Source organism: Elephas maximus, chromosome 3, assembly GCF_024166365.1.
Source record: "Elephas maximus indicus isolate mEleMax1 chromosome 3, mEleMax1 primary haplotype, whole genome shotgun sequence".
Classification (NCBI taxonomy): domain Eukaryota; kingdom Metazoa; phylum Chordata; class Mammalia; order Proboscidea; family Elephantidae; genus Elephas; species Elephas maximus.
The window spans coordinates 145797646-145819332 of record NC_064821.1 but is presented as its reverse complement, the minus strand read 5'-3'; the positions used below and the strand labels follow the sequence as shown (position 1 = coordinate 145819332).

Genomic DNA, 21687 nt, shown 5'->3' with positions numbered 1-21687 from the left:
GGCGGCTCGAGAAGACAAAGTAGAGTGTTATAATGACACATGAAAAGAGCTGGAAATGGAAAACCAAAAGGGAAGAATGTGCTTGGTATTAAGCTGAAAGAACTGAAGAAAAAATTCAAGACTTGAGTTGCAATAGCGAAGGATTCTATGGGGAAAATATTAAATGATGCAGGAAGCATCAAAAGAAGATGAAAGGAATACACAGAGTCATTATACCAAAAAAATTAGTCGATGTTCAACCGTTTCAAGAGGTGGCATATGGTCAGGAACCGATGGTACTGAAGGAAGAAGTCCAAGCTTCTCTGAAGGCATTGGCAAAAAACAAGGCTCCAGGAATTGATGCAATATCAATTGAGATGTTTCAACAAACGGATGCAGCGCTGGAGGTGCTCACTCGTCTATGCCAAGAAATATGGAAGACAGTTTCCTGGCCAACTGACTGGAAGAGATGCATATTTATGCCTATTCCAAGAAAGGTGATCCAACCGAATGTGGAAATTATAGAACAATATCATTAATATCACACGCAAGCGAAATTCTGCTGAAGTTCATTCAAAAATGGCTGCAGCAGTATATCGACAGGGAACTGCCAGAAATTCAGGCTGGTTTCAGAAGAGGATGTGGAACCAGGGATATCATTGCTGATGTCAGATGGATCCTGGCTGAAAGTAGAGAATACCAGAAGGATGTTTACCTGTTTTTTATCGACGATGCAAAGGCATTCGACTGTGTGGATCATAACAAATTATGGATAACATTGCGAAGAATGGGAATTCCAGAACACTTAATTGTGCTCGTGAGGAACCTTTACATAGATCAAGAGGCAGTTGTTTGGATAGAACAAGGGGATACTGATTGGTTTAAAGTCAGGAAAGGTGTGCGCCAGGCTTGTATTCTTTCACCATACCTATTCAATTTGTATGCTGAGCAAATAGTCCGAGAAGGTGGACTATATGAAGAAGAACGGGGCATCAGGATTGGAGGAAGACTCGTTAACAATCTGCATTATGCAGATGACACAACCTTGCTTGCTGAAAGTGAAGAGGACTTGAAGCACTTACTAATGAAGATCAAAGACCACAGCCTTCAGTATGGATTTGTACCTCAACATAAAACAAAAATCCTTACAACCGGACCAATGAGCAACATGATAAACGGAGAAAAGACTGAAGTTGTCAAGGATTTCGTTTTACTTGGATCCAGAGTCAACAGCCATGGAAGCAGCAGTCAAATCGAAAAATGCATTGCATTGGGTAAATCTGCTGCAAAGGACCTCTTTAAAGTGTTGAAGAGCAAAGATGTCGCCTTGAAGACTAAGGTGCGCCTGACCCAATCCATGGTATTTTCAGTCGCATCATATGCATGTGAAAGCTGGACAATGAATAAGGAATACCGAATAAGAATCGATGGCTTTGAGTTGTGGTGTTGGCGAAGAATATTTGAATGTACCATGGACTGCCAGAAGAAGGAATAAATCTGTCTTGGAAGAAGTACAACCAGAATGCTCCTTGGAAGCAAGGATGGCGAGACTGTGTCTCACATACTTTGGACGTGTTGTCAGGAGGGATCAGTCCCTGGAGAAGGACATCATGCTTCGCAGAGCACAGGGTCAGTGGAAAAGAGGAAGACCCTCAACGAGGTGGATTGACACAGTGGTTGTAGCAATGGGCTCAAGCATAACAATTTTAAGGATGGCTCAGGACTGGGCAGTGTTTCGTTCTGTTGTGCGTAGGGACGCTATGAGTCGGAATCGACTCAACAGCGCCTAATAATAACAACGGTAAGTGCCCATTATATGTAGGAGTTGTGTTTCTGGAAATTTTACATTCCAAACTGGTAAAGCAGGAGATACATAAAACCCAACATCATGCATTGTTTGCACAGTAGCTACAGAATAAGGTTTCGTGTTCTTTGAACACTAGTTCTCTCACTGGATTGAGCCCTCTTGTGAAATGAGTCATAACTGTTACACATTGTCTGGTCAACTCTTGTTTCTTGTTGGGTGCTGAGCTCACCTTTGTAAAACTGGTTTAGCCTTGAACTTCAATTCCGAAGGTTGGGATTGCTGCCTTTAGCTTCATTTATTTTTAGTTGTTTGTTTTGTAACCGTATTTTAGGCTTATATCTAAAAGTCCAGCTGAAACATACCAGCAAGCACTAGTGTAAGGGTACTTGCAGTGAGCTGCCTAGGAAGAGGAGGAAAGACAATCTAGTGCACATGAAGTATGGTGGGTGTTGGGGTCTCCTGGTTGTTTTCTGCTGAAATCCTGCTTCGTTGTTGTTGTTCGGTATCGTTAGTCCTGCTTTAAGGATATATAAAATGGGGTGCGGGCGGGGGAGGAGAAAGGCAAGTATAGAGAAAATTAGGTGTATATGGTATGCACATTATTTTTTTGTTCTATTTATATTGTGCTTTAAGTGAAAATTTACAATTCAAGTCAGTTTCTCATAACAGAAACTTGTATACACATTATTATGTGACCCTAGTTGCTCTACCTTCAATGTGACAGCACACTCCTTCTCTCCACCCTGTTTCCCGTGTCCATTCAACCAGCTTCTCTCCCCCTCTGCCTTCTCATCTCACCTCCATACAGGAGCTGCCCACATAGTCTCATGTGTCTACCTGAGCTAAGAAGCATACTCTTCACCAGTATCATTTTATGTCTTACAGTCCAGTCTAATCTTTGTCTGAAGAGTTGGCTTCAAGAATGGTTTTAGTTTTGGGTTAACAGAGAGTGCAGGGGTTCATGACCTCTGGGGTCCCTCCAGTCTCACTCAGACCGTTAAGTCTGGTCTTTTTGTTTGAATTGGATGTCTGCATCCCGCTTTTCTCCTGCACCGTCAGGGATTCTCTTTTGTGTTCTGTGTCAGGGCAGTCATTGGTGGTAGCTGGGCGCTATCTAGTTCTTCTGGTCTCAGGCTGATGGAATCTCTGGTTTATGTGGCCCTTGCTGTCTCTTGGGCGTTGGTGTTCTTCATTCTCCTTTCTCCAGGTGGGTTGAGACCAACTGATGCATCTTAGATGGCCCGCTTCTAGTTTTTAAGACTCTAGACGCCACTCACCAAAGTAGGATGCAGAGCATTTTCTTAATACACTGTGTTATGCCATTTGACCTAAATGTCCCCAGAAACCATGGGTCACCATAGCCCTGGCCCTGCTACTCTGTCTCTTGAAGTGTTTGGTTATATTCAGGAAACTTCTTAGCTTTTGGATTAGTCCAGTTGCGCTGTCTTCCCCTGTATTGTGCATTGTCCTTCCCTTCACCTAAAATAATTCTTGTCTGCTATCTAATTAGTGAATACACCTCTCTCCCCCTCCCTCCCCACCCTCGTAACCATCAAAGACTATTTTCTTCTGTGTTTAAACCTTTTCTTGAGTTCTCATCATAGTGGTCTCATTCAATATTTGTCCTTTGCAAATGATTTATTGATGGGCGCTATATGAATCTTGAAGAACCCATTCTCTTTATTTGCATCTTCTCTTCCAGGGTCTTTTGTCATAGGACAGCATTTCTTGAGCTTGTATTGTGTGTTGTAGGCTATGAAGTAGAGCGAAACCTTAAAAATAACTTGTAGTGTGAAATTGGGAGTTCAGTCTTTCTAGTCAGGATCATAGTTTCTTTCATGTATTTGTACGAATAAGTTTTGAAGCCTATTTCAGTTTGTGTTTCAGTTATGAAATTGATACACTTATTATGAGTCAGAGTGACTTACTAAAAAAAACCCTGTTAAATGTATATGTGAACATTAACTAGGAGGCAAGACCTACATCTTTTGATAGGGTCTTTAGCACAGATGAAAATGGTCTATTCTTAGAACTTATAAGCATTTTCATTTCCTAGGACATTAGCTTGCTAGGATAAGGAGCCCTGGTGGTATAGTGGTTAAGCATGCAGCTGCTAACCAAAAGCCTGGCGATTTGAACCCACCAGCTGCTCTAGAGGAGAAAGATGTGGCAGTCTGCTTCTGTAAAGATTACAGCCTTGGAAACCCTATGGGGGCAGTTCTACTCTGTTTTATAGGGTCATTATGAGTTGGAATCGACTGGATGGCAATGAGGTTTTGGCTTAGCTTTCTAGGGAATAGGTGTTATTGAGTACGATGGGTTTGTGAATTAAAGTTTATGACTAGAGTTTTTGGAGGTCAGGGTGGGGCAGAGATTAGCATTAGAATTAGAGCCCAATCATTTTTCAGTTAATCCACTGTTTCTAAACTGTTAATAGTCTTACAGTAGATTGGGTCAACGTTGTTTTGTTTTTTTATTTTAGGTGAAAATTTACAGCACAAATTAGTTTTTCATTCAAAAATTGTGTATACAAATTGTTTTGTGACATTAGTTGTGTTTTCTTTTTTAGGAAAAAAAAGAAAAGAAAGCAGAAATCAAACTGTTCATACAGGTGTTACATAGAAGTTCTAAGAGAAGGAGCCAGTTCAATGGCAAGTACAAATAAAGGTGGAAGGGTAGGATATATGCTTCTAGAGTTTGCTCTCGAGTCCATTCCGACTCATAGCAACCCTGTAGGACAGTAGAACTGCCCCATAGGGTTTCAAAGGAGCAACTGGTGGATTTGAACTTCAGATCTTTGGGTTAGTAGCCAGCTCTTAACCACTTTGCCACTAGGGCTCTGTTTGCTGACTTGGACCAGGAAATAATTGAGAGAGAAAAATGAAAATTGGTAAGGATTTGAGTGGCCAGCTCGATAGCCTTTCAAGACTTACATCTCAGGACTGCCTGTTTTGGTCTGTTAGTTCATTGTGCCGGGGAGGAACAGGTGGGCATTTATACTGCAGAGAGTGGAGAGCAATGCTGGCCGCAGGGTGCTCATCAGAGAGGATTCTTGCTGCAGTAGAAAAGGTTGCTTTGTAGCCACAGATGCTGTATTAGTTTCCTGTGGCTGCTGTAACAGATTAGCCCAGCTCTTAACCACTGTGCCACTACGACTCCACCAAAAACTTAGTGACTTAAAACAGCACGCATTTATTCTCTTAAAATTCTGGAGGTCAGAATTCTGAAATCAGTTTCACTGAGCTGGAATCAAGGTGTCAGCAGGGCCGTGCTCCCTCTAGAGGCTCTTGGGAAGAATTCCTTTCCTTGCCTTTTCCAGCTTTCAGAGCTACATTACTTGCATTCCTGACTTGTGGTGCTTTCCTCCATCTTCAAAGCCAGCAGCGTAGCACCTTGCTTCAGTGGTTACATTGCCATCTTTTGCTGTGGTCAGAGCTCCCTCTGCTTCTCTTTTGTAACCCCATTTCTGATTAAAGCGATCGACTGCTAACCGAAAGATCAGTGGTTCGACACCACCAGCGGCTCCATAGGAGGGAGATGTGGCAGTCTGCTTCTGTAAAGATTTACAGCCTGGGGAAAACCCTTTGAGGTCACTATGAGCTGGAATTGACTCAACAGCAGTGGGTTTTGGGTTGGTGTGATTATATTTGGAGTCTTTTTTTTTTTTTTCAGATAGTCCCTGGATAATTTTCCCTTCTCAAGTCCTTCAGTTAATCACATCTGCGAATGTAATACAAAGTAATATTCACAGGAGGTTAGGACATGGATATCTTTGGGACCATTGTTTAGCCTACTGCAGGTACCAAGGACTTCTGTACCTGTGAGATTCATGCTTATAAGCTAGCTGGATAATTCTAAGAGATGTGTAATTGTAAAATTTAAAGTTTCTTATAACCCATTGTTTTTGGTCATTATTTAAAAAAGGATATTAAGATAGAGAAAATAGTGGGTGTGGTTCAACCCTAATAATTCTGGGTATGAAAATGCCATAAAAGAAGTTCAAAGTACCAGGGAAGTCATAAAGCAGGTTTTAGAAAGGTACCATCAAGTTTGGCAAAGATTCTGGTAGGTAGAAAGTGGAGAGTTAAGGTCCTTCTTGCCAAACAGATAACAGGAGCAAGGGCCTAGAGATGGGAAAACAGACTGTGTTCAAAGCACAATGTAAGTGTAAAGTGGGCTAGTTGAAGAAAAGAGTAAGGAGAAAAAGCTAGAATGGTAGGTGGCCTCTATGTTGTGGATGACATGAGATGTTGGATGGAGGAAATCATATTTTGTTTGCAGTGGGGAGTTGTTTTGAGCCTTCCATGGGCTCCATTGCTGGTACTGCATGGCCCAAGGCTTCAGGCATACAGAAACACTCTTTATCAGGCAGGATATTCCTAAGGCTTCTAACTCATCACCTAGGAGCTGGCCAAGGGCCGGTCCTGAAGACAAGACTTTTAAAAAAATTTTTGGTATATGCATAGTTTGAGCAATCCAGCCTGCTCAGTTAATCTTTCCTGTACTGTGGCAATTAGTAGGTCACTGGTAAAGTTTAAGAAAGGAGCTTCAGGGAAAAGTGATGGTAGAAGCTGCGGTATAGGTAGTTTAAGGAAAAGACTGATACGTGGGAAAATGGATGCAAGGTGTGAGAGTGGTATTTCAAGAAGACTGAGAATGAAAGGACAGAGAATGGTAATCTGTAGCTTGAGGGAATTAGTAGCATTAAGTTTTATTTTTTGGAACAAACCAAAAAACCAAAAACCAAACCGGTTGCCTTCAAGTTAATTCGGACTCATCGTGACCCTGTAGGACAGAGTAGAACTGCCCCATAGCGTTTCTGAAGAGCAGCTGGTAGATTTGAACTGCTGGCCTTTTGGTTAGCAGCTGAAATATTTTTGTGAGCAGAAGAGAAGGAAATAGTAGAGAGGGAGGGATAGAAAGTGTAAGCACAGGAGAAATGATGATGATTGGAACAATGTCTTAGAGGTGGTAGGGTTCACTTCGGGAAGGGTGGAAGGACGTCTTCCTCAGAAGAAAGAAGAGAGAGGGAGCTAGTGAAAAATATGTGTATTACTGTTAAGGAACAAGTAGCTCCTAGGCAGCAGGGGCTACTGCAGCTGCTGGTTGGCTAGTATACTTCCATGGATTTGACTGGTTAGGGAGACAGTGAGCCCAGGTGGATTTAGACAGTTTATTACTCACAACACAGCAGGCAGCCTGAGTTTCATGTTCGCATCAGCTTCCCTTGTCTCCCAAGTCCTTGAGGTGATGTGGAGGTGGCCCAAGTGGATACTGCACACTCAGTGGGTCTGTGTCTCAGCTGAGGAACCCTGAGCTAGGAAACCTCCAGTCTTATAAGGGAGCCCCTAGCAATACTGCCCATCCTTTGTCCTAGAGGAATAGGTTTTCGTTATCTTACTGATGAGGAAACAAATCTCCACTCTCACTATTGGAGACAACTTTGAAGGCTCCCTGTGTTACGCAAATATCCTTCAACAAAGCTGTCTGTGCCCTTTGCTCAGAAGATTCCTAAATGCCAGACCCATAGAGAATTATGACTCAGCTATGTGTGTGTGTGTATTTATAGGTATATACAATTAATTCTTGTTATTCGCAGTTTTTAGGTCTTATAAAGTCACTGCAAACACCAAATTAGTGAATACTGAACCATAAGGGAAACAAAGGGTTAGCTTGCCATGAGCCTCTTGGTGACAGTATTTTTTTTTTTATATGTAATTTTTATTGTGCTTAAAGTGAAAGTTTACAAATCAAGTCAGTCTATCACACAAAACCCCATATACACCTTGCTAAAAAAAAAAACAAAAAAAAAACCCAGTGCCGTCAAGTCAATTCTGACTCATAGCGACACCTTGCTACACACTCCATATTACTCTCCCTCTAATGAGACAGCCCGCTCTCTCCCTCCACTCTTTCTTTTCGTGTCCATTTCGCCAGCTTCTAACCCCCTCCACACTCTCATCTCCCCTCCATGCAGGAGATGCCAACATAGTCTCACGTGTCCACCTGATCCAGGAAGCTCACTCCTCACTTGCATCCCTCTCCAACTCATTGTCCTGTCCAATCCATGTCTGAAAAGTTGGCTTAGGGAATGGTTCCTGTCCTGGGGCAACAGAAGATCTGGGGGCCATGACCACCAGGGTCCTTACAGTCTCAGACCATTGTTGTTGTTGTTGGGTGCCGTTGAGTCGGTTCTGACCCATAGCGACCCTATGCACAACAGAATGAAATACTGCCCGGTCCTGCGCCATCCTTACAATCGTTGTTATGCTCAAGCTCATTGTTGCAGCCACTGTGTCAATCCACCTCGTTGAGGGTCTTCCTCTTTTCCGCTGACCCTGTACTCTGCCAACCATGATGTCCTTCTCCAGGGACCGATCCCTCCTGACAACATGTCCAAAGTATGTAAGACGCAGTCTCGCCATCCTTGCTTCTAAGGAGCATTCTGGCTGCACTTCTTCCAAGACAGATTTGTTTGTTCTTTTGGCAGTCCATGGTATATTCAATGTTCTTCGCCAACACCACAATTCAAAGGCGTCAACTCTCCTTTGGTCTTCCTTATTCATTGTCCAGCTTTCACATGCATATGATGTGATTGAAAATACCATGGCTTGGGTCAGGCGCACCTTAGTCTTCAGGGTGACGTCTTTGCTCTTCGACACTTAGAAGAGGTCCTTTGCAGCAGATTTACCCAGTGCAAAGTGTCTTTTCATTTCTTGACTGCTGCTTCCATGGCTGTTGATTGTGGATCCAAGTAAAATGAAATACTTGACAACTTCAGTCTTTTCTCCATTTATCATGATGTTTGCTCATTGGTCCACTTGTGAGCATTTCTGTTTTCTTTATGTTAAGGTGTAATCCATACTGAAGGCTGTGGTCTTTGATTTTCACTAGTAAGTGCTTCAAGTCCTCTTCACTTTCAGCAAGCAAGGTTGTGTCATCTGCATAATGCAGGTTGTTAATGAGTCTTCCTCCAATCCTGATGCCCCGTTCTTCTTCATATAGTCCAGGTTCTTGTATTATTTGTTCAGCATACAGATTAAATAGGTATGGTGAAAGAAAACAACCCTGACGCATACCTTTCCTGACTTTAAACTAATCAGTATCCCCTTGTTATGTCCGAAACAACTGCCTCTTGATCTATGTAAAGGTTCCTCATAAGCACAGTTAAGTGGGGTCTGCATCCCACTGCTCTCCTGCTCCCTCAGGGGTTCTCTGTTGTGTTGCCTCTCAGGGCAGTCATCGGTTGTAGCCAGGTACCATCTAGTTCTTCTGGTCTCAGGATGATATAGTCTCTGGTTCATGTGGCCTTTCTGTCTTTTGGGCTCGTAATCACCTTGTGTCCTTGGTGTTCTTTATTCTCCTTTGATCCAGGTGGGTTGAGACCAATTGATGCATCTTAGATGGCTGCTTGCTAGCATTTAAGATGCCAGACGCCACTCTTCAAAGTGGGATGCAGAATGTTTTCTTAATAGATTTTATTATGCCAGTTGACGTAGATGTCCCCTGAAACCGTGGTCCCCAGACCCCTGCCCCTGCTACACTGGCCTTCAAAGCGTTCAGTTTATTCAGGAAACTGCTTTGCTTTTGGTTTAGTCCAGTTGTGCTGACCTCCCCTGTATTGTGTGCTGTCTTTCCCTTCACCCAGAGTAGTTCTTATCTACTGTCTAATTAGTGAATGCCGTTCTGCCACTCTTCCTCCCTCCCCGCCTCATAACCACAAAAGAATGTTTTCTTCTCAGTTTAAACTATTTCTCAAGTTCTTATAATAGTGGTCTTATACAATATTAGTCCTTTTGCAACTGACTAATTTCACTCAGCATAATGCCTTCCAGGTTCCTCCATGTAATGAAGTGTTTCACAGATTCATCACTGTTCTGTATCGATGCCTAGTATTCCATTGTGTGAATATACCACAATTTATTTATCCATTCATCTGTTGATGGCCACCTTGGTTGCTTTCATCTTTTTGCTATTGTAACCAATGCTGCAATAAACATGGGTGTGCATATGTCTGTTCATGTAAAGGCTCTTATTTCTCTAGGATATATTCAAGGAGAGGGATTGTTGGATCATATGGTAGTTCTATTTCTAGCTTTTTAAGGAAGCACCAAATCGATTTCTAAGGTGCTTGTACCATTTTACATTCCCACCAGTAGTGTAGAAGTGTTCCAGTCTCTCCACAACCTCTCCAACATTGATTACTTTCTGTTTTTTGGATTAATGCCAGCCTTGTTGGAGTGAGATGGAATCTCATTGTAGTTTTGATTTGCATTTCTCTAATGGCTAATGATCATGAGCATTTCCTCATGTATCTGTTAGCTACCTGAATGTCTTCTTTAGTGAAGTGCCCGTTGATATCCTTTGCCCATTTTTTAATTGGGCTCTTTGTCTTTTTGTAGTTGAGTTTTTGCCGTATCATGTAGATTTTAGAGATAAGGTGCTGATCAGAAATGTCATAGCTAAAAACTTTTTCCCAGTCTGTAGGTAGTCTTTTTACTCTTTTGGTGAAGTCTTTGGATGAGCATAGGTGCTTGATTTTTAGGGGCCCCCAGTTGTCTAGTTTTTCTTCTGCATTGTTAGTAATGTTTTGTATACTGTTTATGCCATGTATTAGGGCTCCTAACATTGTCCCTATTTTTTCTTCCATGATCTTTATCGTTTTAGATTTTTATATTTAGGTCTTTGATCCATTTTGAGTTAGTTTTTGTGCATGGAGTGAGCTTTGGTTCTTGTTTCATTTTTTTGCAGATGGATATCCAGTCATGCCAGCACCATTTGTTAAAGAGACTGTTTTTTCCCCATTTAACTGTTTGGGACCTTTGTCAAATATCAACTGCTCATATGTGGATGGATATATGTCTGGATTCTCAATTCTGTTCCCTTGGTCCATGTATCTGTTGTTGTACCAGTACCAGGCTGTTTAGACTACTGTGGTGGTATAATAGGCTCTAAAATCAGGTAAAGTAAGGCCTCCCACTTTGTTCATCTTCTTCAGTAATGCCTTATTTATCCTGGGCCTCTTTCCCTTCCATATGAAGTTGGTGATTTGTTCCTCCATCTCATTAAAGAATGTCCTTGGGATTTGGATCAGAATTACATTAAATGTATATAGATTGCTTTTGGTAGAATAGACATTTTCACAAGCACGTTATGTTCTTCCACTTATGTAAGTCTCTTTTGGTTTCTTGCAGAAGTGTACTGTAGTTTTCTTTGTTTAAGTCTTTTATATCTGTGGTAAGATTTATTCCTAAGTATTTTATCTTCATGGGGGCTACTGTAAATGGCATTGATTTGGTGATTTCCTCTTTGATGTTCTTTTTGTTGGTGTAGAGGAATCTAACTGATTTTTGGATGTTTATCTTGTATCCTGATACTCTACTGAACTCTTCTATTAGTTTCAGTAGTTTTGTTGAGGATTCCTTAGGGTTTTCTGTGTATAAGATCATGTCATCTGCAAATAGAGATGCTTTTACTTCTTCCTTGCCAATCTGGATGCCCTTTATTTCTTTATCTAGCCTAATTGCTGTGGCTAGGACTTCCGGCACAATGTTGAATAAGAGTGGTGATAAAGGGCATCCTTGTCTGGTTCCTGATCTCAGTGGGAATGCTTTCAGGCTCTCTCCATTTACGGTGGTGTTGGCTGTTGCCTTTGTATAAATGCCTTTTATTATGTTGAGGAATTTTCCTTCTATTCCTATTTTGCTGAGAGTTTTTATCATGAATCAGTGATGAACTTTGTCAGATGCCTTTTCTGCATCAATTGATAAAATCATGTGATTCTTATCTTTTGTTTTACTTATGTGGTGGATTATATTAATTGTTTTTCTAATGTTGAACCATCCCTGCATGCCTGGTATGAATCCCACTTGGTAATGGTGAATTATTTTTTTGATATGTTGTTGAATTCTATTGGCTAGAATTTTGTTGAGGATTTTCGCATCTATATTCATGAGGGGTATAGGTGTATAATTTTCTTTTCTTGTGGTGTTTTTACCTGGTTTTGGTATCAGGATGTGGTGGCTTCATGGAATGAGTTTGGTAGTATTCCGTCCTTATCTATGCTCTGAAATACCTTTAGTAGCAGTGGTGTTAACTCTTCTCTGAAAGTTTGGTAGAACTCTGCAGTGAAGCCGTCCGGACCAGGGCTTTTTTTCTTGGGAGTTTTTTGATTACCTTTTCAATCTCTTCTTTTGTTATGGGTCTATTTAGTTGTTCTACCTCTGTTTGTGTTAGTTTAGGTAGGTACTGTGATTCTAGGAATTGATCCATTTCTTATAGGTTTTCAAATTTGACTGCAGTTTTTCATAGTAATCTGATATGATTCTTTTAATTTCAGTTGGGTCTGTTGTAATATCACTCATCTCATTTCTTATTTGGGTTATTTGCGTCCTCTCCTGTTTTCTTTTGTCAGTTTGGCCAGTGGTTTATCAATTTTGTTGATTTTTTTGAAAAAACCGGCTTTTGGTCTTGTTAATTCTTTCAATTGTTTTTCTGTTTCATTTAGTTCAGCTCTAATTTTTATTATTTGTTTTCCTTTGGTGTCTGTGGGTTTCTTTTGTTGCTCTCTTTCTGTTTGTTCAAATCGTAGGGATAATTCTTAATTTTGGCCCTTTCTTCTTTTTGTATGTGTACATTTACTGATATAAATTGGCCCCTGAGCACTGCTTTTGCTGTATCCCAAAGGTTCTCATAGGAAGTGTTTTCACTCGCATTGGATTCTCTGAATTTCTTTATTCTATCCTTAATTTTTTTTTTTTTTTATCCTTAATGTCTTCTAGAATCCAGTCTTTTTTGAGCAGGGTGTTATTCAGTTTCCAAGTGTTTGATTTCTTCTCGCTGTTATTGATTTCCACTTTTATGGCCTTATGGTCAGAGAAGATGCTTTGTAATATTTCAGTGTTTTGGATTCTGCTAAGGCTTGCTTTATGACCTAATATGTGGTCTCTTCTAGAGAATGTTCCATTTGCACTAGAAAAGAAAGTATACTTGGTTGCTGTCGGGTGGAGGGTTCTGTGTACGTCTGCGAGGTCAAGTTGGTTGATTGTGGCATATGGATTCCATGTCTTTATTGAGCTTCTTTCTGGATGTCCTGTCCTTCACCGAATGTGGTGTGTTGAAGTCTCCAGTATTATTGTGGAGCTCTCTATCTCACTTTTCAATGCTGATAGAGTTTGTTTTATGTATCTTGGAGCCCTGTCATTGGGTGCATAAATATTTATTATGGTTATATCTTCTTGGTGTATTGTCCCTTTAATCATTATGTAGTGTCCTTCCTTATCCTTTATGATGGATTTAACTTTAAAGTCTATTTTGTCAGAAATTAATATTGCCACTCCTGCTCTTTTTTGATTGTTGTTTGCTTGATATATTTCTTTCTATCCTTTGAGTTTTAGTTTGTGTCTCTAAGTCTAAGGTGTATCTCTTATAGGCAGCATATAGACGGATCATGTTTTTTAATCCAATCTGCCACTCTCTGTCTCTTTATTGGTGCATTTAGTCCATTTACATTCAGCGTACTTATGGATAGGTATGAATTTAGTGCTATCATTTCGATGTCTTTTTTTGTGTGTTTTTGACAGTTTCTTTTTCCCACTTGATTTTATGTGTGGAGTAGATTTTCTTTATATATTGTCCTTTCCTCATATTTGTTGTTGATTTTGTTTCTGCTGAGTCTGTATTTTTCCCTTGTATTTTATTTTGATGAATAGGATAGTTTATCTCCTTTGTGGTTACCTTATTTTTTACCCCTATTTCTCTAAATTTAAAACTAACTTTTATTTTTTTGTATTGCCATGTCTTCGTCTCCATATGTATATGATTACATTTCTTAGACCCTCTTTATTATTTTAATGTTGTCTTCTTTTCTATAGTCACATCGCTGTTACCCTGTTTTGGGCTTTTTTTTTTTTTTAATCTTGCTTAGTTTTTTTGGATTTTCCTGTCTGGGTTTATGTCTGGTTGCTCTGCCCAGTGTTCTAGTCCTGGGTTGATACCTGATATTATTGATTTTCTAACCAAAGAAATCCGTTTAGTATTTCTTGTAGTTTTGGTTTGGTTTTTACGAATTCTCTAAACTTGTGTTTATCTGGAAATGTCTTAATTTCACCTTCATATTGAAGAGACAGTTTTGCTGTATATACGATTCTTGGCAGGCAATTTTTTTCCTTTAATGTTTTTTTTAAATATGTCATTGCATGCCCTTCTTGCCTGCATGGTTTCTGCCGAGTAATCTGAGCTTATTCTTATTGGCTCTCCTTTGTAGGTGACTTTTCGTTTATTCCTCGCTGCTCTTATAATTCTGTCTTTATCTTTGGTTTTGGCAAGTCTGGGTATAATATGTCTTGGTGACTTTCTTTTAACATCTACCTGATGTGGAGTTCGATGAGCATCTTGGGTAGATATCTTCTCATCTTTCACAATATCAGGGAAGTTTTCTACCAACAAATCTTCAACAATTTTCTCTGTACTTTCTGTTATCCCTCCCTGTTCTGGTACTCCAATCACTCATAAGTTATTTCTCTTGATAGAGTCCCCCATGATTCTTAAGGTTTCTTCATTTTTTTAAATTCTTTTATCCGATTTTTCTTCAAACATATTAGTGCCAAGTGATTTATCTTCGAGTTCAGAAATTCTAGCTTCTTCTTGCTCAATTCTGCTCCTGTGACTTTCTATTGAGTTGTCTAATTCTGTAATTTTATTGTTAATCTTCTGAATTTCTGATTGCTGTCTATGGATTTTTCCAGCTTATTAAACTTTTCATTATGTTCCTGAATAATCTTTCTAATTCCTTCAGTTGCTTTATCTGTGTGTTCCTTGGCTTGTTCTGCGTATTGCCTCATTTCCTTCCTGATGTCTGGAAGGGTTCTGTATATTAAACTTTTTTATTCTGCATCTGGTAATTCCAGGAATGCACTTTTGTCTAGAATTTCCCTGTATTCTTCGCTTTGAGAGCCTGTTGAGGTGTTCATGGTTTGTTTCTTTATGTGACTTGATATTGACTGTTGTCTCTGAGCCATCTGTAAGTTATTGTATTAGTTTATGCTTGCTTACTGTGTCATAGCTGCTTGCCTTGTTTTGTTTTAGTATACCCCTATGGGTTGCTTGAATGAGCTAGCTTGATTATTTTAGCATTTGGAGCTCTGCTGTCCTGTCCTCAGCTGGCTAGAGCTGTTATCAGGTATAGCAGTCTAGGAATCCATTCAGTTCTCTTGTATGAATTCAGCTCAGGTTTCCAGGTAGCTAGCTGATCAAGTGTGTGGTACAGGCTCTGTCCTACAGTCTTAGAGGGGCAGGGGTGATTGGCGTATATACCAGTATTTGATTGCAGCAAAGGGTCACGCTCTGAACAGGGCAGGGGGCTGAGAGCTGACCCCCAAGTGTCTCTGAGGAAAATGCGTCTCTCTTCCCTAGAACGTGCTCATGGGTGGGTTCTACAGAGGGACCATGGGCACCCAAAGTTTTTGGTTTTAAGGACTGAGAGGTACTAGTTATCTTTGGACCCCTGTTGTGGGTGGCTTGGTGACCTGAGTAGAGCTACCAGTCCTTAGGGGTGGCAACATTTTTATCAGCTCTTCAATACATAACCTTGTTTTATGTGTATTTCTGTTTAAGGACACCTTATTTAATACGTAGTTTTGGTTCATTAACATTGAACTCATGGCCAACGGCACTATAACTCATGCCTGAACAAAGCTTGTCTAACATACCTGTATTCTTTGTAAGGCACGTCACAGCCTTCTTGTGCTTGGGAATACTAGACAGCACTTCAGAATTATGCTTGGGGGGTGTTTTGAACAGCAACATCACCAGCAAAAAGCACAAACATACACTATATAGACCACGAAAAGGCCACTTGTTTATAGTATGAGAGCTGAAACAAGAATCCAGAGCATTGTCTTGTTTGACCTCAGCTGGGTATGTACACATTGGGCGACTCAAAATTTTTACTGCTCTATGCATGTTTGCAAATGACTGGGAAAACACTGAGCGTATTGATTTTGGGGTTATAATATTAGTGAGTAGGCAAATTTGTGAATATGGCATCTGCAGATAATGAGGATCGGCTTAGTGTGTATATTTATAAAGAGATTTTATGGTGTAGAAAGAGCAGTTGAGGAAGATTACTTGGAATATATCCACCCTTTCATGTTATAACACTTTGGATTGTGTCAATATGGCAGGATCTCTGTCTTACCCAGGTGATGCAGTGGTTAAGTGCTACAGCTCCTAACCAAAAAGTCAGTAGTTCAGATCCACCAGGTGTTCCTTGAAAACTCTATGGGGCAGTTCTCCTCTGTCCTGTAGAGTCGCTATGAGTTGGAATCAATTCGACAGCAGTGGGTTTGGTTTTTGGTTTGGGTATCTTACCCATTGCCTTTCCTCAGAGCCTAGTACAGTGCTTTGGGCCTGGTAGGTGCTCAGTGAATGTTTACTGATTGACAGCCTTTAAAAATTATACCCCCCCTTTGAGAACTCCCTAGATGACTTATGGAGAGTTTATTCAGCCCAATGATCATATGTTATCTGCAGATTTATTTATAGCGTCCGTTTCATGTAACAAAAGATACTAATCTCATGAGTATATTTTGATAAAATATTTAAAAGTGTAAGTAAGTGTGCAGAAGAAGGGTTTTGAGAAACTAATGACAGACTGTAGAGAAACGTACTATGTTAGGTTTGGAAGATTTTTCTTTATACAGTACACATTTTACTTATATAATGCAAATTTACATTATATCATTTTAATATGGCATTTATAATAGCAGTCGCCTGTGTTTCAGGGCAGTGTGCTGAAATAGTAGTGCTTTGCAGTTGGTACTGCAGATTCCATTAAGGAAAAACTCTTGTGTAACAGATGTGTTTTGTCCTGTAGGACTCAATGGCTGTAACCGCGGCTTTTACATAAATGGAATCAGATGGCTAGGAAGCAGCGTTAACGTTCTGTTAGGTTCTTTAAAATGGGGATGAATTCAGGTTTCAGTTGTTGAAGCTGTTGAGCAGCAATTCAGGTATGAAAACGGGAAAGATTTGACTACCTCTCTTGTGAAGAAGAATAGAACAAGGGCATGTCGAGAAAGAAGTAGGGATAGAGAGAGGCAAGTTAGCTTCAAAGAGATTCATGTACACCCAGGTCTGTTCTGCACTGCTGTTTTGATATGTGTGCTTCCGCCCCCTGCAAAATGAATCAGCCTGACGTTTTATCAACTTTTTGAAAAGTGGGGTGAAATGGTGTGGAACCCATAAGAGGGGTGAAGCCAAGCAAATCTGAGAGAGCAGAGTATTTCATCTCATATCCTGTGTGTGCCTCCCCTGCCTTATGGAGCCAGCAGAGGCAGAATTGATGTCCACTCATTTTTAGTGTATCTTGCAACGTTCAGGTTACATTGATGTTACAGGCAGTGCCTGGATGATGAATGAGCTCTGTTCCTAAATCTGTCTTTAAGCTGAATTTGTACTTAAATTGGAACAGTTAGGTATGGTTCGTATCTAATGTCAGTCAAATATTTGTCTTAGTATATAGCATATAGTGTACCTTTCTATGCATAAAAAACATGGGTGAAACACTTCCAGATACACTAAAACATCTTTAACATAACAATACAGTAAAAATAATAGTGTTTTGATGTGTGTTGCAAAGTAGCGCCTGTTTGTTATTACGAACCATTGTATGTACCTTGAATTTTTAATATAATAGGCTTTACAGGGGTTGGTTTGTAACTACAGGTAAGCCGGACATTCGTAACCTGGGGGCTGCCTATGATAGATTTGAAGTAATAAAAAAGCTCACCAAGGCAATTGCTGCCCCATACGCAGTCATCAGTTTCTCTTCAACCCTCCAGTCTCGTGGGATTCCAGTGTTTGCCTGACTTGGACTTGGCACAAAATGACTTTGATTGGATTTAGTGGGTAGTTTGTTCAGTGATTGCTGGGTTGCTTATTTGATAGTTCATAAGAGTTATTAGGGCTTCCCAGAATTATCAGCTAGGTCCAGGTAGAAAAAAAACTGTGGGATAAAAAACCTTACTGGTAATTCTTAATAACGGTGAGGTAATGTTGTTGTTGTTAGGTGCCGTCGAGTTGGTTCTGACTGACAGCGATCCTATGTACCACAGAACAAAACCTTGCCCAGGCCTGTGCCATGCTCACAGTCATTGTTATGCTTGAGTCCGTTGTTGCAGCCACTGTGCCAGTCCATCTTGTCGAGGGTTGTCTTCTTTTCCACTGACCCTCTACCAAGCATGATGTCCTTTTCCAGGCACTGAGCCCTCCTGACAGCATGTCCAAAGTATGTAGGATGCTGTCTCGCCCTCCTTGCTTCTAAGGAGCATTCTGGTTGTACTTCTTCCAAGACAGACTTGTTCGTTCTTTTGGCAGTGCATGGTATATTCAGTATCCTTGGCCAATACCACAATTCAAAGGTGTCAGCTCTTCTTCGGTCTTTCTTATTTATTGTCCAACTTTCACATGCATGTGATGCGATTGAAAATACCATGACTTGGGTCAGGCACACCTTAGTCTTCAACGTGACATCTTTGCTTGTCAACACTTTAAAGAGGTCCTTTGCAGTAGATTTACCCAATGCAATGTGTCTTTTGATTTCTTCACTGCTGCTTCCATGGGTGTTGATTATGGATCCAAGTAAAACGAAATCCTTGACAACTTCAGTCTTTTCTCTGTTTATCATGATGTTTGCTCATTGGTCCAGTTGTGAGGGTCTTTGTTTTTGTTATGTTAGGGTTTAATCCATACTGAAGGCTGTGGTCTTTGCTTCTCATTAGTAAGTGCTTCAAGTCCTCTTCACTTTCAGCAAGCAAGGCTGTGTCATCTGCATAATGCAGGTTGTTAATGAGTCTTCCTCCAACCCTGATACCCTATTCTTCTTGTAGTCCAGCTTCTCGGATTATTTGCTCAGCATACAGATTGAATAAGTATGGTGAAAGGATACAATCCTGACATGTCTGTCAGTTTGTTGTACCGTGAGGGCTTGTGTGTTGCTATGATGCTGGAAGCTGTGCCACTGGTATTCAGATGCCAGTAGGGTCACTCATGGTGGACAGGTTTCATCTGAGCTTCCAGACTAAGACAGACTAGGAAGAAGGACCTAGCAGTCTACTTCTGAAAAGAATTAGCCAGTGAAAACTTAATGAGGTAATAGCAAATGTAAATGCCAGTTTAGTCCAGGGTGTTGGTGTGCATGAACCCATATGTATGGTTGAAGGAAATAATTGCAAAATCATGGCTTTCTTAGCATTTTGTGTTTCTGTACAAAATGACTCAAAGTTTTCACATGAGACATAAATTGACATTTGAAACAAAAATTTTATCGTTAGTATTCCGTTCAAATTGAATTATGTACAGCTAATGATTATTTTTGGATGCCTTCCAGAGACAGATGGCACCGTGTTCAGAATTTACACGAAAGCGGAAGGACTTACGGATGTGGATATACCCTTTGAACTGGTGTTTCATTTACCTGTCACTTATCCTTTGTGTCTGCCTGGTGTCTCGGTGAACTCTGAACGCCTGACCAGGGCCCAGTGTGTGACTGTGAAAGAGAAATTACTTGAGCAAGCAGAGAACCTCTTGTCGGAACCCATGGTTCATGAGCTTGTTCTCTGGGTTCAGCAGAATCTCAAACACATCCTCAACCAACCAGAAACTGGAAGTGGCAGTGAAAAGTGCACTTTTCCACCAAGCCTAAATGTGGACGATGGACTGTGGGTAACTCTTTTGCATTTGGATCACATGAGAGCAAAGACTAAATATGTCAAAACTGTGGAGAAGTGGGCTTCAGATTTAAGGCTGACTGGAAGACTGATGTTCATGGGTAAAATAATTCTGATTTTACTACAAGGAGACAGAAACAACATCAAGGTGCTAAAAAGTTGAATATGAATTTTACTATTTTCTGCTTAAAGTGGTATATTTGTGAGTGTGTTTTATAATGGTGGGGCAGATTAATCATTTAAGATGTTTCTGCTTTCACTATTTCCATGTTTCTTTTTTTCTTAAGAATGTCTTTATTAACTCCTAATTGCAACTACAAACTTGCAAAGCTTGAAGAATAAGATTATATTTTTAAAATCATGCCGTTTTATGAAAGTGACAGATTATTTAAAAAAAAAATCCCTGTGATAATAAACATGAGTGTTGTTTCTGTAATTAGCTGTAAACCTCAACTTTATAAATGTGCACTAAAAGTTAGTGCATGTTAATACTTCTTTCTGCAGTTAGACATGGCAAGGGTATATTTGTGGGTAGTCTATAAAAAATTTCACACTGTGGCAGTTAAAAATACATTCTGACATTTTAATTTAATATCTATAATCCCTAGAAAGAAAAGCTTGTCCCTTATAACCAAGATTTAGTGTTAATAGAAATAGAATCATTAGGGCTGGCAGCTTGTCACCACCTACCTGACTTTCGCTTTCCAGCTGACTTGTCCCGGCAGCTGCTTTCAAAATCATCTTCAGGTTTTTCAAGTTCTTGTTCTCAACTCATCTAAGCTGTTTTAAGTAGAACCAGATGAGGAAAACTGCTTATTATATTTTAGATCTTGGAAGAGCTACAAATCACTTAATAGAGTTTACACTTTTAGACAGGTTGGGTCAGGAATAATTACAGCTGAATTTGTTTAAAACAGATTTCGCTTGTACAAGCTATAATTTTACAGATTTGTAGAATAATGACCTGCATTTTTCATGATGGACTCTTTCCACAAAACTGGTTTAATATTTGATTAATCTGATCAGGGCTAGGTTGCCACATATAGGTACAACAAATAATTCAAATTTAATGTATATTCTGGGTTGGGGCCTGACAAATGAACCATGTATTTTAAGATTATTTATAGTGTATCTATAAAATCTGATCCTTTTGGGTAAAATACTGACTGGCAAAAATGAATACAGATTAATTTCCTTGCTCATATGTCCGCAAAAGGCTCAGATTTTTCTTTAAGCCAACTCAGGCATATTAGGCTAAATGCAGCTGTTTTGCAGATGTTGCTACCCAGATTGGATCAATTACTTAACAACTATTTATTCATATGACTTGAACCTTTTGCTGTAATTTAGAAATCAGACTTTTCCTAAGAGGTTTTTTTTTAATATCTCTAAAGTGGCATACAAATGTAAATATCTTACATTTGTATAAAGTTGTACATTAAGAATGAGAATGTACTGGTACGTATTACTAGACACCATCAATCTGAAGTGATAAGTGCTGTATGCCTGTTAACTTCATTCAGGTGCTCGTTAGTAATAATAACGGTAGGTATACTATTAAGTGCGCCCTAGCACTATATGCCAGGCACTGCTCTAGGTGCTTTGCATGTATTAACTCATTTAATCATCACAACTCCCCCATGAGGTAGACACTGTCAGGATTCTTGTTTTATGGAGGAAGTAACTGAGGCACACAGGGTTTAAGTAGCCAGCCCAGAGTCAGAGTGGTGGTCCAGTCCAGATTCATGAGTCAGAATCGATTTGAAGGCAGCTGGTTAGGTTTTTGGCTAGTCTGATTACCTCACACTTTCCTCGTGCATTCACCGGAACTTGAAGCTGCCAAGTATGTAAAAACGGCACGTAACTCTTACTGCTTGATTCAGTAAAGGGAGTTTTCTTTGTGCATGAAAATAAGCCTGCAGGTTTATGGCTCCTTTAAAACTTTGAGACTCAGAGTAAAATATGTATTTAATGTACTGCTTTATCATTTAGGAGTACCTGATTCTTCAGAAGACCTCCAAAGTAGATGTGGACTCAAGTGGAAAGAAATGCAAGGAGAAAATGATTAGTGTCCTGTTTGAAACAAAAGTACAGACAGAACACAAAAGGTATAATTTAGTACTATTGCAGACAGAAAAGCAACTGAATCGATAATTACACTCTGACAAATCT

The 21687-nt window shown here is 40.0% G+C and overlaps 1 protein-coding gene across 6 annotated transcripts in view; it reads left to right on the top strand.

The window, feature by feature from the left end:
* RWDD3 (RWD domain containing 3) overlaps positions 1 to 21687 on the top strand; it is a 171100-nt gene that overhangs the window by 6614 nt on the left and 142799 nt on the right. For 5 of the 6 annotated variants that reach the window (XR_007516696.1, XR_007516697.1, XR_007516695.1 and 2 more), the window contains exons 2-3: positions 19176 to 19663; positions 21508 to 21623. Coding sequence is in view for 2 of the 6 variants with exons in the window: in XM_049879711.1 (XP_049735668.1) it covers positions 19176 to 19663; positions 21508 to 21623 (604 nt within the window). In the remaining 4 variants the exon portion in view is untranslated. Of the gene's footprint in view, positions 1 to 19175; positions 19664 to 21507; positions 21624 to 21687 lie in introns of those variants that run through there. The other variant, XM_049879712.1, reaches the window with a different exon arrangement.